Source organism: Notechis scutatus, chromosome 16 (assembly GCF_049901735.1).
Source record: "Notechis scutatus isolate UNSWTSFEM ecotype Mainland chromosome 16, rNotScu1.2, whole genome shotgun sequence".
NCBI classification, from domain to species: domain Eukaryota; kingdom Metazoa; phylum Chordata; class Lepidosauria; order Squamata; family Elapidae; genus Notechis; species Notechis scutatus.
Window position 1 is genome coordinate 1407557 of NC_142024.1, and position 14371 is coordinate 1421927.

The 14371-nt window shown below is 52.7% G+C and overlaps 1 protein-coding gene across 2 annotated transcripts; it reads right to left on the reverse strand.

Moving 5' to 3' along the window:
* ERRFI1 (ERBB receptor feedback inhibitor 1) lies at nt 1-14371 on the reverse strand. Of its 2 annotated transcripts, none has more exons than XM_026690342.2 (4): nt 14292-14371; nt 3675-3846; nt 3455-3528; nt 1-2598 (listed from the first exon to the last, which is right to left on the reverse strand). In XM_026690342.2, the coding sequence occupies exons 2-4, from the start codon at nt 3785-3787 to the stop codon at nt 1484-1486; spliced, it is 1302 nt and encodes a 433-aa protein (XP_026546127.2). In that variant the 5' UTR covers nt 3788-3846; nt 14292-14371; the 3' UTR covers nt 1-1483. The 2 variants fall into 2 exon arrangements, with proteins under 2 accessions (XP_026546127.2, XP_087800770.1); XM_087944644.1 differs by lacking the exon at nt 14292-14371 and adding an exon at nt 13905-14027.

Below are 14371 nucleotides of genomic sequence, written 5' to 3' on the forward strand. Positions count from 1 at the left end.
TTGGGATTAGAACAACGGTCGGCTTTCCTAAAAATGTCAGGAAAGAAGAAAAAAGAGAAAATGTTCCCCATTTTAGCGGTTGGGGAAGTGTAAACAACGGGGTTTGTGTTAATCCAAAAACAAAACAAAATAGAACTCGGATGGACCATTTTGGCCTTCTGGTTATTTATGCAGTGTGTATGTTGAGTGTGAGAAGTTGAAAACAACAACAACTCGCCCATGGAATGAGACCCTGCGTGGATCAGAAATTATCCAAAAGTAGGACTCCGTTCCCAAGAATTGTTGCCCCACAACCAAGACCAGCACTATCTACACAATTGGTCCCCTTTTCAAAATGTTGTGGCCACGTCGGAATGCATTTTTTTTTTTTACTTGTTGTGTGGACACACGCAGTTCTCTCCACAGCTGTGGAAATGCAGAGTTGTTGATCTCCATCAGGGGTCCCCCAATCCTCCCCGGGCTGTGGTGGCCCATTTGGACCTGGGCCGTACCAGCGGTGAGCGACTCTACGCAGGCACGTCGCTTTACTTGTGTGTCGAGAGGCGGGCGCTCGCGCACAAAGCTTCACTTGCACGAACGGCAGGTGCAAAGCTCGAGCGCGAAGGTCCATTTGTGCGAACCAGAATGGAGGCACGAAACCGTCTCCTCTCCCTGCCCCTCCCCGGAGCCTGGACCACCAAGCTAGCAAGGTTGGGGACCGCTGATCTAGCGAAATCAAATAAATCTTTCTTGGACCTCCAAAATGTAGACGGCTGCGTCGCCCAAAGAATAGACAGGGAAGTGGGTGGCCAACTCATGTTTCCCCACCCCCACCCCAAGGGAACACAGAAGAGAAAACATCCCAGGACAGAAATAATTTAAAAGGTTACCTACCCCCCAAAGTGGAAAAACGTCTATTAACACCGGCAAAAAATAAAATAAAAAATACTGAACTTCCTTTCTTCGGCTAAAGCCATCGGTCTCCTTAGCCAGACAACAATTCATTCGTTCTAACTGAGGTGAGTTTCTACATATAGGTATATATTATTCTAGAACGGAAGGGGGGGCTGAACCACGGGCCGCAGTCCGCTACCAGGCCGTGTCCTGTTCAGAACCGAGCGGATACACGTAACATCCTTTGTGCGAGGGGCTGATGTGCGTGCCCGCCGGTCGCAAGAAAGGAGCTGCGCTAACGGAGACAATCCCACCCCACTCCCCCGGTCCGTAAAACCGTAACGGCCGGAGACCGCAGCTCTAGACTATTCAATAACTGGCCAACCTCCGTTGTGTAGGGCTTGTTCCCCTTCCAAATCTTCTCCTGCCCGAGCAAATGGGTGTCGGCAGTTTGAGCCGTGGCTACCATGGCCGTCCGTCCAGGAGGCTTCAGCACTGGCGTCTCCACCACCCCTTTTACGTCCAGGAGCAGCTAAGTCTCTACACAGGGTCCTTGGGAGGAGGAATTGTCGTTCTCAGATTCCAACTCTTTGCGGCGTTCACTGAATCCCTAGGGAGAAACCATGCACGCCAAGTGTTTGCGCTCAGCCTTGACCAGCGTGGCGGCTTCATGGCCGGCCGGCTGCCGTCCCTCCTCCGGCCTCAAGCTGCCCTCTTCTGCCTCCTGGAAGAACATCTCGTACTTGTCCAAATAAGGGGGTCTCTCCGGCAAGAGGTAATAGTGAGTGGAGCTGATTTTTTTGCCGTTTTCGATGATGGGCAGGATACAGGGCACCTTGTGGGCCGAACCTTCGCTGTGGTGCCTCTGGAGAGCTTTGCTGCTGACGTACTTCGGATCCGGGGCGAAACTCTGCGTCGGGGGCATGACCCCGTGGAGATACGCCGGCAACGTTTTGGGACTCGGCGTCCGGGAATGGCTCCAGGGCAGAGGTTCCCGCGGAGGCACCTTGGGAGGTTTGTCCTCATCACTATACGCACCGGAGGTCACTTCGGCCGACCACCTCCGATGGTCGGGTTTGAGGGGACGAGGAGGCAGAGGTACCCTGGGGGGAACCTCGGGCTTGTCGTCGTCGGAGCTGGGAGAGGAGCGACAGAGGTGGGTGGAGACTCTGATTGATGGTTTGTTGAAGGACCCAGCAGGGCCGGAATGGGAGCGGCGCAACCGGCGGTGAGGTTGTTGTGGAGGGGGAAGGGGAGGACAGGCGTTCTCCGGGCAGCCGGCCTGTTGCGGCTTCACCTCTGCCGGAGCGTCGAAGTAGGCGTAGTTAATCTGGCCGCAGCCCCTGAAACTTCGCTGACCCTGGGCCAACAGCTTAAACCCAGGACTCGCGCAGCTCTCCAGCAAAAACTCAGTGTCCGAAGTGGTCAGGAACTCCACTTCTCGGTCCACTTCGTCGTGCAGGAAGTTTTCGGTGACGGGCAGAGGCGGGAGCGGACGGGCGCTTCGCTCCGCCGAAGACAGGGGAAGGGAGAGGAGTGGCCCGCTCTTCCCCGGGATTGGAGAAGGCGTCTCCTCGGCGTTCCGGCTGATGGTCAGAGACAGTCCGCCGAAGCCGGAAACGAGGCGGTCTTCGGAGGTGGAAGGAGCAGGGGAGTGAAGGAGAGAAGGGCTGGCTCTGAAGAGGAAGCTCGGACCACCGTCTGGATCAGGACAGGAGACCTGGCCTAGGAGGAAAGGGGATATCTTGGGATAAATAATAGAATTTTGGAGGATTGGAAACACTAAGGACTCCACGGGAAACTTCTGTGTAGAGTTTGTCAGGGTTCCAACGGACGCCCTCATCAAACCATGAGCCTCAAAGCCAACAGGTTGACAGAGTTCCCCAATTTTTTCGGCTTTGCGGACAGGCCGGTTGGGTGGGTGGGGAGGAAGGGGTGGTTCCTTATAAGCAGTGGGTTTGCGTGGAACAATCCCCTCTCCCCGTCCACCCACCCCCCGTCAGGACCCAGGGGTGAGATTCAAATTTCTTAACAACTGGTTCTGTGGGTGTGGCCTAATTTGTGGGGTGGGTGTGTGGCTTGGTGTTCACGTGACTAGCTGGGCATGGTTTGTATGTAAATATTGTAAATATTTATGTAAATATTGAATTTTTTATTTAAAAAAAAAAAGAACAGCTTTTACCCCAAAGCAGGCAAAGCAGGCAGGCAGATTTGAGTTGCTTACAGAATCACCGATTCATTCAGAGATCTACCTTTCTGCCATCTGCTGCCTGAGTCTGTCACATAAAATTTGCTTGCACAATGCAGGCAAGTTGGATGGTGCGCATGCGAGATACGGAGTGACTGGGTGGGGCAGGGAGGGGTGGGCAGGGACTGGCAATTTGCCAGTTCTCCAAACTGCACAGAATGGTAACAACCGGTTCTGTAGAACTGGTCCAAACTGGTAAAATCCCACCCCTCCCGGGACCCCTGCGCTACAGGGCGAGCTAAGAGAAGAGGAATGCAAAGGCCTTCCGCGCAGCGGAGACCCCCGAAAGCAGGGATCGAATGAGAAACGGGACAACTTTCGGGGGTTACCTACCGGCGGAGGTCAGAGGAGGCGGTCCTGGGTTCAAGTTGCAAGCCATTGCTACCGAGTCCACGTGGAAGAAAGGGCTGGGTTGTAAGAGAAAAGGGAGGAGGGGGGTTTAAAAAAAAAACATCCATAAATGAAACAGGAAGAAGTACCAAGGGTCTCGCACGCCGGTGTGTCCAAGACCCCGCACGCTGCCTCAACACCCCCTCCCTGTCCCAGCACTCACTTGGCAAGCTGGCCGTTGTGGCGACGGCAACAGGCCTCCAGGCTTCCATTACGGAGAAAGCCCGGGTTCAAGGAGAGGTTGACCTCCTGGGCCGCAATGCCTGTGGTGGACATGGCCCCGCTGGGCTTTTCAGGAGGAGGGGTCCATGGTCCTCAGCCAGCCCCTTCGCTCCCTGGGAAAGGAGGAAGAAGGGAGGGTAAGAAGGGCGGCAGAGGACGAAGGAGAAGCCACGAGATCAGCTCCTTTGGAAGGAGCCAGGAACGATGTCAATCAATCAATCAATCAGAATAGAGCTTTCTTTCTCTCCTTCCTTTTCCTTCCTCCCTCCCTCCCTCCCAACCTTCCTTCCTTTTTCTCTTTTCTTTCATTTTCTTTTCTTTCTTTTTTTTCTCTGTCTTTCTCTCTCTCTTTTCCTTTTCTTTCCTTCCCTTCCCTTCCTTTCCTTCCTTCTTTCTCTCTTTCTCTTTTTCTTTCCTTTTTCTTCTCTCTTTTTCTCCATCTTTCTCTCTTTCTTTCCTCCTTTCCTTCCTTCCTTTTTTCTTTCTCTTTCCTTTCTCTTTTTTCTCTTTCCTTTCTTTCTCTTTCTTTCTCTTTTCCTTTTACTCTTTCCTTTTTTCTTTCTTTTTGTTCTCTTTTTTTCTGATTTTCTCTTCCTTTTCTTTCTTTCACTTTTTCCTTCTCTTTCTCTCTTTCTTTTCATTTACTTTCTTTCTTTTTCCTTCTTTCCTCCTCTTTCTTTCTTTCCTCCTTTCCTTCCTTACTTTTTATTTTTGTTTCTCTTTCTCTTTCCTTTCTCTCTCTTTCCTTTCCTGTCCCTAAAAACAAAAGGCCCGTGGGCCCCACCCTCCCTCCCGGCCTCAGTTTCTCCAACGGGAACCTGGATTTCCCTCCCGGGCGTATGGGAGGAAGCCAGGCTAGGACAGGAAATGGGTGGCGGTGCCCTTCCTGTCGGGAGAAACACCCCCTGCGCCTAATAACAACTTGTGAAAGGTGTGCTATTAGTGAAAGGAAGTCGTTGCCATAATGAAGGGCTGGAGGGGAAGAGCCCAGCGAGGGAGGGGACGAATGCCCAGGACAGAGGCTGAATCACCCAGCCTGGGGGAGGACGACACCCCCCACCCCCCCCCGAAGGCTGGAGGAGAAGCAGCAGCCACGGAGGGAAGCGAACCAAGGAGAGAAGCCGCGGAGAACGGTGGAGCCATTTTCTGGGCAGGGAGAATAACCAGAGGAACGACTTGCCACCAGAAGCTGTGGGTGGCTCCGTCACCGGAGGCTTTTCAGAAGAGGTCGGACAACCATTTGACCGGAATGGTTCTGTGGCCTCCTGCTTGGAGCAAGGGGTCGGACTAGAGGACCTCCGGGGTCCCTTCCAGCTCTATCCCGATTGAACAGGTCTAGGGTCTCCTGCATGAACAAGGGGTCAGGCTAGAAGACCTCCGGGGTCCTTTCCAGCTCTATCCCGATTGAACAGGTCTAGGGTCTCCTGCTTGAGCAAGGGGTCGGACTAGAGGACCTCCGGGGTCCCTCCCAGCTCTATCCCGATTGAACAGGTCTAGGGTCTCCTGCTTGAGCAAGGGGTCGGACTAGAGGACCTCCGGGGTCCCTTCCAGCTCTATCCCGATTGAACAGGTCTAGGGTCTCCTGCATGAGCAAGGGGTCAGGCTAGAAGACCTCCGGGGTCCCTCCCAGCTCTATCCCGATTGAACAGGTCTAGGGTCTCCTGCTTGAGCAAGGGGTCAGGCTAGAGGACCTCCGGGGTCCCTTCCAGCTCTATCCCGATTGAACAGGTCTAGGGTCTCCTGCTTGAGCAAGGGGTCAGGCTAGAAGACCTCCAAGGTCCCTCCCAGCTCTATCCTGATTGAACAGGTCTAGGGTCTCCTGCTTGAGCAAGGGGTCAGGCTAGAAGACCTCCGAGGTCCCTTCCCCCCCTCTTCTGACTTGAGAAAACGCTCCGGCTGTCTTACTGAGCCCCCTTAAGATCCCTGCACCACCCAAAAGAGACCTCCCCCCACCAAGAAACTCCTTTCACTGCGACGGCTCCAGGCACACAACACAACACAACACAACACAAGTTGGCCATTGTGTTCCAAAAAACACACACCCCCAAACTGCAAACCCCATTCACTCCCTCCTGGGCCTGTCCTACTACGAGCAATCTGGGGGGAGGAGAGGTTCCGATGGGGACCCCATCCAAGCCAGGAACCCCCGGGGGAGGGGTCTGCACAGAGAGAGGGGGAGAGAGGAAGGGGGGCTTCTCTTGGCCGTCCTTACAAGCCCAACCCGCCCCCCGCCCCTCCTCAGGCTTCGCTCTTCCCTTCGGTAACCTAGTTTTTGCCTACTCAGCCGCCAACTATCAGGAGTAAATCTCCAGCGGCGGGGAGGGGCACGACACACATTGCTGCCAAACCAGACGCGGCTGCTCATCCTCCCGGTTGAACAAGTGCCTGACATCACTTCCTCCGCCTTGAAACGCCTGCGAGGAGGAGGAGGAGGAGGAAGAGGAGGGAGGGAGGGAGGGAGGAAGGCACCCATCCGGAAGCCACTCCCCAGTTAATACAGGTTTCCCCCACAGCCTGGAGGAGGTAAACTCAGCACCACTAAGGGCAGGAGGGCAAGGCAAGCAGCCAGCACCCACCCACCCACCCTTCCTTCCTTCCTTCCTTCCTTCCTTCCTTCCTTCCTTCCTTTCCATGTATCACATCTTTCCTTCCTTCCTTCCCTCCCTCCCTCCTTCCTTCCTTCCAACTCTTTTATTCTGTCTGTCTTTCTTTCCTTCCTTTCCATCTATCACTTCTTTCCTTCCTTCCTTCCTTTCCATCTATCACTTCTTTCCTTCCTTCCTATCTATCACTTCTTTCCTTCCTTCCTTTCCATCTATCACTTCTTTCCTTCCTTCCTTCCTTTCCATCTAGCACATCTTTCGTTCGTTCCTTCCTTCCTTCCTTCTCTGTTATTCCCTAAGGAACCTTCCAACTCTTTTATTCTGTATTTCTTTCTTTCCTTCCTTCCTTTCCATCTATCACTTCTTTCCTTCCTTCCTTCCTTTCCATCTATCACATCTTTCGTTCCTTCCTTCCTTCCTTCCTTCCTTCCTTCTCTGTTATTCCCTAAGGAACCTTCCAACTCTTTTATTCTGTATTTCTTTCCTTCCTTCCTTTCCATCTATCACTTCTTTCCTTCCTTCCTTCCTTTCCATCTATCACATCTTTCGTTCCTTCCTTCCTTCCTTCTCTGTTATTCCCTAAGGAACCTTCCAACTCTTTTATTCTGTATTTCTTTCTTTCCTTCCTTCCCATCTATCACATCTTTCGTTCCTTTCTTCCTTCCTTCCCTCCCTCCCTTCCCTTCTAGTACTGATGATGTTACGTAGTTGGGTCATGAAACGTCTGCAAGGAAACCCCCAAGCTCAGAAACCACCGAGAACCCCTCAAATTGAGGCCGCTGGTTAAAAAAAACAAAAAACACACATCAAATCTTTTACCATCCAGCGTTATTGTTCATTGAACCGCGAAAGGAACATTCCCGCCTTCCGCCCTGCGAAGGAGCTGGGTGCGGCCCGAACACAATTCAGCCAAAAACCAGTTAAAATCCATAACTGACCTCCTATAGTGGGCCAGTCGGCCCCTATAGAAAACCAGAGCGTGGTGGTGGTGGTTTTTTTTTGTTTTTTTTCAGGTGACGTACAAGTGGAACCCCAAGAGGCAGGCCTCCATTTTACAACGCTTCGTTTAGTGACCAAAGTTAACAGCTCAAACACCCGGCTCTTCCCGACTTTAGTCCGGTTCCCACCCACCCACCCAAAAAAACCAAAACACTTTTGCAAAAGTTTGCTAAACTTTGAGGCTTTTAAAAAGGGTGCTCCATTCTCCCCGGCGCTGAATAGTAAAATGCTAAAAATATGTGGTTGTGTTTTTTTTTGGTTTTGTTTTGGTTTTCAGATATAAAATTGTGGGTGAGTCAGAGGTGAGTCTTCCTCGGTGCCCCCATTTCCCTCCCAAAGTAAAAATACCGGAATTTCACAGCCGGATGAATAGACTATACAATCACAGGATGTTATGACCGAGTCATCCCGGCTTCCTCCTGCTCAGCTGGAAGGAGATAGGATTCGGTGTAAGGGTCAGGGACTAATCAGAATAGAAGCTGGAAGGGGCCTCGGAGGTCCTCTAGTCCAACCCCCCGCTCAAGCAGGAGACCATAGACCGTTTCAGTCAATCAATCAGCAGGGCATTGGACTAGAGGACCTCCGAGGTCCCTTTCAGCTCTGATCGATTGGTTGAAATGGCCTAAGATCTCCTGCTCGAGCAGGGCGTGGGACTAGATGACCTCTAAGGTCCCTTCCAGCTCTATATTCTGCTTGATAAATCTCCTGGGAGGTCCCATAAGGCGGTTTCTCGCCTTGACCAAAGATGAAGGATACCCAACTGGGGTACCTGGGTCAAACAAGGAACCCATTCCCACAACCAAGAGACTTTGGGGTGGGTGGGGGCGTCATGGGCTCAGGGTCTTAAAGAGGCCCATCTACGTTGTGTGGGGGGTCTTCCAAGAGAGGGAAACTGAGGCACGTTATGGGTGGGTGGGGGGAAATAATGGTGCCCTGTGGAGATCTATAGAGAAAGCTTCACATCGCAAATGGATGCGGGTGCCAGTCGATTTCTAGAGCCACTTTTCTCCACCTGGGGGCCACTTTGGAGAGGTCTGGACTTCGACTCCCAGAATCCCCCCCCAGGCGGCGCCCGCTGGGCTGGGGAATTCTGGGGAGTGGGGATCCAGGCGCCTCTTAAACCTTCGACATGCAGGCTGGGAACGGCGAGAAGAGCTTCCGTTTCGAGCAACTGGAAATTTCCAGAGAGAGGAAAAGCCAAGCGAACCCGTGCAGGAAGCAATTCTGAACTGGAAGAGGGGAGGGGGGAAAAAAGGAGACCAAGAAGTAACATTTGGAGGGGGGAGAGGGAAAGAACTGTAAACAAAATTTCAGGCATCGCCCCCCCCTGCCCCCACCCACCCGGTTCAGATGATGCCTGGACCGGGAACTCTTGAGGCTATTCAAACTCCATCTTCCTATTTGTGGGTTTTTACAGGGCTGTTGCAAAGACTACAGCTTGTTCAAGGCGTCACACAACGCACAGGGTCCTCTGAGCTTGCTTGTTTTCTTGCAGACGTTGCACGACCCAACTAGCTTACATCATCCTTGCTAGAAGGGAGTGGGGATTGCAGGGGGGGCAAGAGGAGGAGGAGGATTGTGGGGTCCTTAATACTCTCCTTGGTAGTTTTCTTGCAGATTGTTCATTATCTTAACTAGGTAACTTCATCAGTTCTCCTCTTTCTCCTTGCAAAACCCATCTTAGTACTGATGATGTTCCCTAGTTGGGTCATGAAACGTCTGCAAGGAAACCACCAAACTCAGAACTAACAAGGACCCCACAGTCCTCTCCTTCCTTCCTTCCCTTCTTTCCTTCCTTCCCTCCTTCCTTCCTTTCCTTGCTTCCTTCCTTCCTTCCTTCCTCCTCCTCTCCCTTCTAGTACTGATGATGTTCCCTAGTTGGGTCATGAAACATCTGCAAGATTGAGCTCAGAGAGCACCAAGGATCCCACAATCCTCCTCTCCTCCTTCCTTCCCCCCTTTCCTCCTCCTCCTCCTTCTCACTTCTAGCACTGATGATGTTAGGTAGTTGGGTCACGAAACGTCTGCAAGAAAAGAACCAAGCTCAGAGCGCATCAAGTCCTCCTTCCCCGGCTCCTTCCCTCTTCTTCCCTTCATTCTTTTCCCTCCTCTTCCTCCTCCTCCTCCTCCTCCTCCTCCTCTGCAAACCCCACTCCCTTCCGGCACTGATGACGTTCCCTAGTTGGGCCATGAAACGTCTGCAAGAAAACCACCAACCTCAGAGAGCACTAAGGGTTCTTCAGTTCAACCCTGAGCTACAAATACCATGTTTCCCCAAAAATAAGACCAGGCCTTGTATTAATTTTTACTCTAAAAGATGTGTTAGGGCTTATTTTTCCAGTTGGGTCTTATTTTCTGGGAAATACGGTACTAAATGCGTCCGCCTGGCTGACAAGCTTAACTGGGGCTTATTTGGGGGGTAGGGCTTATATTACTAGCATCCAGCAAGATCATTATTTTTCAGCTGGTTCTTATTTTCAGAGCAACAGGGTATTCTTCCTTTGTTGGTATATACACACACACACACACACACAAATATGCCCCAAATTCTCATGGCATCAGCTGCTCACCACTCGGGGCAAAAAAAATTCAGCGTCTCCCAAACCTGCCGCCCAAATGTTAAGCGTTGCCTTGGCAGCCCAGAACTGGGAAGGATGTCCTGGATTTCTCTCCCTTTGGCGTGTTTTCTTTCGCCGCAGCAAAAAGCCAACGCAAGCTGGCACAAACGACAACTTGCCACCCGCCCCCACTCCTTGCCCGACAAACACAACAAAAGGTCTTCCCAAAGACCTTTCCTGTCTTAGGTTCCTGAGCAAACATTTCTTCACTCTTACACACACACACACACACACACACACACACACACACTGTCCTTTGGGGGGGGCAACTTAATTTGCTCGAAATGGCCAAAAACAAAAAAAAATCCATTTATGGATTAGACAAAAATTCTGGGTCGTCAGCCCTTTTTAAGCTCACATTTTCATCGGAAGGAAAAACCCCGACCTGGTTTCGGAGGAAGCCGGAGAATAGCGGAAACCTTTGGAATCAGGGGCTAATCAGAACCGGAACAGAACCGGAAGGGACCTTCCAGAGGTCTTCTAGTCCAGCCCCCTGCTGAAGCAGAAGACCCCTAGACATACCAATCAATCAATCAATCAATCAGACTAGATCTGGAATAGACCCTGGTCCAGCCCCCTGCTCAAATAGGAGACCCTAGACCATTTCAACCGATCAGAACAGAGCTGGAAGGGACCTCGGAGGCCATCTAGTCCGACCCTCTGCTCAAGCAGCAAAGCCTAGACCATTTTCAGACAGGTGGCTGTCCACAATCCCTTCTTAAAAGCCTCCAGTGTTTGAGAACCCACAATTTCTGGGTGGCAAGCAGTCCCACTGGTTAATTGGCCTCGCTGTCAGAAAATTTCTCCTTAATTCCAATGTTGCTTCTCTCCTCGGTTAGTTTCCATCCATTATTCCTTGTCCGGCCTTCAGGGGCTTTGGAGAATAAGTGGACCCCTCCCTCTTCTTTGGGGCAGCCCCTCAAATACTGGAAGGCTGCTATCATGTCACCCCTAATTCTTGTTTTCTCCAGACTAGCCAAACCCCAATTCCTGCAACCATTCTCCGTATGTTTCTTTTTAATCCTCTTAATTGTTGTTCTTCTCTGCGCTTTTTCCAAACTCTCAACATCTTTTGTGTGTGTGTGTGTGACACATGGGCACCAAAACCGGACGCAGCACCATCCAGGTGTGGCCTTACTAAGGCTTTACAAAGCCTAGGAATTACAGAGTTTATTTTCGGCTAGCAGTGTTCCCAAACCGAATTTCTCCAAGAATTGCCAGCTGCGTCTCTCCATCCTTTCTCCTCTTTTCGTTCCAGGCCTTTATCTACCTTCCTTCTCTCCTTTTTGGGGTCAAGTTTTATTTTATTTTATTTTATATTGCTTGTACCTATCAATGTGTGGACAGTGTGATACCTGGGTGTCATATATTTTAGTACAAATAAACATATTATTACTTGTAGTTATTACATTCCATTTTCATTGTTTCATATTGTTTAAACATATCTAATGCTACCGCCATTCAATTTCTAAACCTCTTTTAATGAAATATCTTCTTATATTAAAATAGGCCTATTGTTTTCCCGTTCTTATTTATTTCTATTTCTATTCTAATTTTTATTGGTGCCACCGTAGTATTCGAAGACATTTCTGTCCTTCCATCTTTATCTACCCTTCCTGAAAGTGTTCGCAGGAAAGAAAAAAGAAAAAACAAACCAGGTAATTAATGTTAATGAATATCAACAAACCACAGTCACCAGCAAGCTGAGATTAAACAGGTTCACCACATCCTTTTGTAAGGTGCCACAGATGAGCCCGGAGGAGCTACCACCAACACGCAACTCTGGAGGAAGGGACAGTCCTTACTCAAACCTAACCACCAAACCCAGTTGGAAGACCCGGGTGTTTGTGGCTGGGGGGGCAGCCGCAACTGGTAGGGTGGGATTTTCGCCGTGCAGGTAATCCTGGAACAGTTCATTTAGTGTCTGTTCCAAGTTACGACGGCACTGCAAAAAAAAAAGAAAAGGCAACCTGGGCCCATTTCCCAGACTTTAACCACCGTTTCAGCACCCCCTATGCGATCGGCATTCAGACGCTTGGCGAACGGCTCGTATTTACGATGGTCGCAATACCCCGTGTTCCACTTATGCGACCGTCTGACCAGCGGAGGGTGGGGAGGCACTTAACAGCCGTGTGGCTAACTTCACGACCGCAGGGATTCCCTTTAACAACGGTGGCAAGAAAAGCTCTTGGAATCGATGCCCCGGAATAGAGCTGGAAGGGACCTCAGAGGTCTTCTAGACCAACCCCACCCCCCACTCCCCGCTGAGGCAAGTAAACCTTTACACCTTTTCAGACAGCGGATACGTTTTTTGAGTCAGGGGGCTAATTCGGAATCAGAACAGAGCTGGGAGGAGACTGGGAGGTCTTCTAGTCCACCCCTTGCTCAAGCAGGGAATCCTAGACCATTTCAATCCATCAGAATAGAGTGGGAAGGGACCTCGGAGGTCTTCTAGTCCACCCCGCTGCTCAAGCAGGAGAGGCTAGGCCATTTCAGACAGGCAGCTGTCCGACTCCTGGAGGCAAAATATTCCACTGGTTCCTTGATCTGGGATTAGAGAGGGACCTTAGAGGTCTTCTAGCCCAACCCCCCTGCTCAGCCAGGAAACCTTATATGAATCCGGACAAAAGGCTGTCCACAGGTCTCTTCTTCAAAGCCTCCAGGGACGGAGAGAACCCACCACTTCCAGGGGCAAATGATTTCAAAGCCACCCCGGTTCCGCAGGGGAGAAGAAATTCTGGGGCCGATGGTCGTGTGGCATGGGGCCGACTTGCAGGCCAGCCTCGGTGGCTTCCATGCCCGCCGTGCCAAAGACAGCCCTGACCGACGGGGCGCTTGCCCAGGAGAACAAAGGTCACCCTTACGGAGGCCAGCTTGGCAGAACAACCACCCCAGCCGGCGTGATGGCCATTGGCAGGGAAGCAGGGCCAACACAACCCTTGGTGGGAGCCATGACCACCCGCTTTGCCCGCCACCTGAGGATACGACACCTGCGCTCTCGTACCCCGGGCTGGCACGGCCACTCACCCCCACCGTGTGGTCTTCTTTTAAGGAAGGGGGGGGAGGGGCAGGGATGCCTCCAAGCAAGGCCCAGGGAACTTGAGGGAAGCGCTGGCGAGAGGCTGGCACCGGCGTTTCCAGCGCACACGAAGGGCACAATCGTTGTTGGCTCGGGCGAACGCTTGGGAAGGGGAGGGGCAAAGGGCGGGGAGGGGCAAAGGGCGGGGTGGGGGGAAGGTTGGGGACGGCTGGTGCTTCAGCCCTGGCAGCGGTCTGCCCAAAGGATAGCGAGAGGAACAGGGACCTTAGAGGTCATCTAGTCCAACCCCCTGCTCAAGCAGGAGGCGATCATTCATTTCAATCAATCCGAATAGAGCTGGAAGGGACCTCAGGAGGTCTTTTAGTCCAGCCCTGCTCAAGCAGGAGACCCGAGGCCATTTCAATCAATCCATCAATCAGAACAGAGCTGGAAGGGACCTGTGAGGTCGCCTAGTCCAGCCCCCTTCTCAAACAGGACACCCCACATCATAGTTTGGACAGAAGGTGTCCAGTCTCTTCTCCGTCTTGGGGCCACCCAGGTTCCTTCCCTCCTGGATGGGTCTCCATCCGTCCTGGCTGCTCCTCCCGCCCTCAGGTGCGTTGGGCGTGAAGGTGAAGCTCTCCCGTCCCCTCCTTTGTGGGGAACCCCTGAGATCTGCAAGCCGAGGCCCCTCACCCCCCACCCCCTTTGGAGGCCAGGGGAGAAGCCGCAGCTGGCAGCCAAGTGGGATGGGGGGCAACCAGGAGATTCGCCTCCATGCGGCCAGGGTCTTCCTGGCCAGACCTGGTTGGGGGGGCGGAGAGTGGGTTTGAGAGAGAGAGAGAGAGAGAGAAGAGAGGCCGCCTGAGCTGCAATGAGCTCACCTTCCTTCCTGCCCCCGGGCGGTCTCCTAGCAACCGGGCTCGCCCTACCTGTGCTGCAGGTGCACCGCCGTCGCCTCCCCGCCGCGCTTGCAAAGGACGATGACTAAGCCTTGATTCACCCGCCTTTGTGGATTCGGGGCAAGGAAGGAAGAGCCGCGCAAGAGGCACCCGGTGTCTCGTGCAAAAGGGGGAGCGGCGGGGGGAGGACGAGAAGAAGACCAGCAGGCCCCCTCCCCCCGCAGGGGGATGGGAGGAGGAGGGGGGACTTCAACCCTGGCTTCCCCCAAGCCCCCAGCCCCAATTCCCAGAGGCTGGGAAACCCCGCAGATGGGCAGAGCCGCCCCCTCCCGCCGCTTCCCGGCCGTCCTCCCCGTCCTCCCCGCTCAAGCGCGATGCCCTCCCCCGCTCTCCGCCCGCCCCTTCCCCTCGACTCACCTAGAGGGCGCCCGCGAGCTCCCCTCGCCAAAAAGAGACCGGCCGGGTCAGCGGCGGCGTCACTCTGAGCCCCAACCCGA

Coding starts and splice junctions, on each gene's coding strand:
- ERRFI1 (XM_026690342.2), bottom strand. CDS start 3,787: ATGTCCACCACAGGCATTGCGGCCCAGGAGGTCAACCTCTCCTTGAAC. Junction 3,529..3,674: donor CACAACGGCCAGCTTGCCAA/GTGAGTGCTGGG, acceptor CTTACAACCCAG/CCCTTTCTTCCACGTGGACT. Junction 2,599..3,454: donor GCCTCCTCTGACCTCCGCCG/GTAGGTAACCCC, acceptor CTTTCCTCCTAG/GCCAGGTCTCCTGTCCTGAT.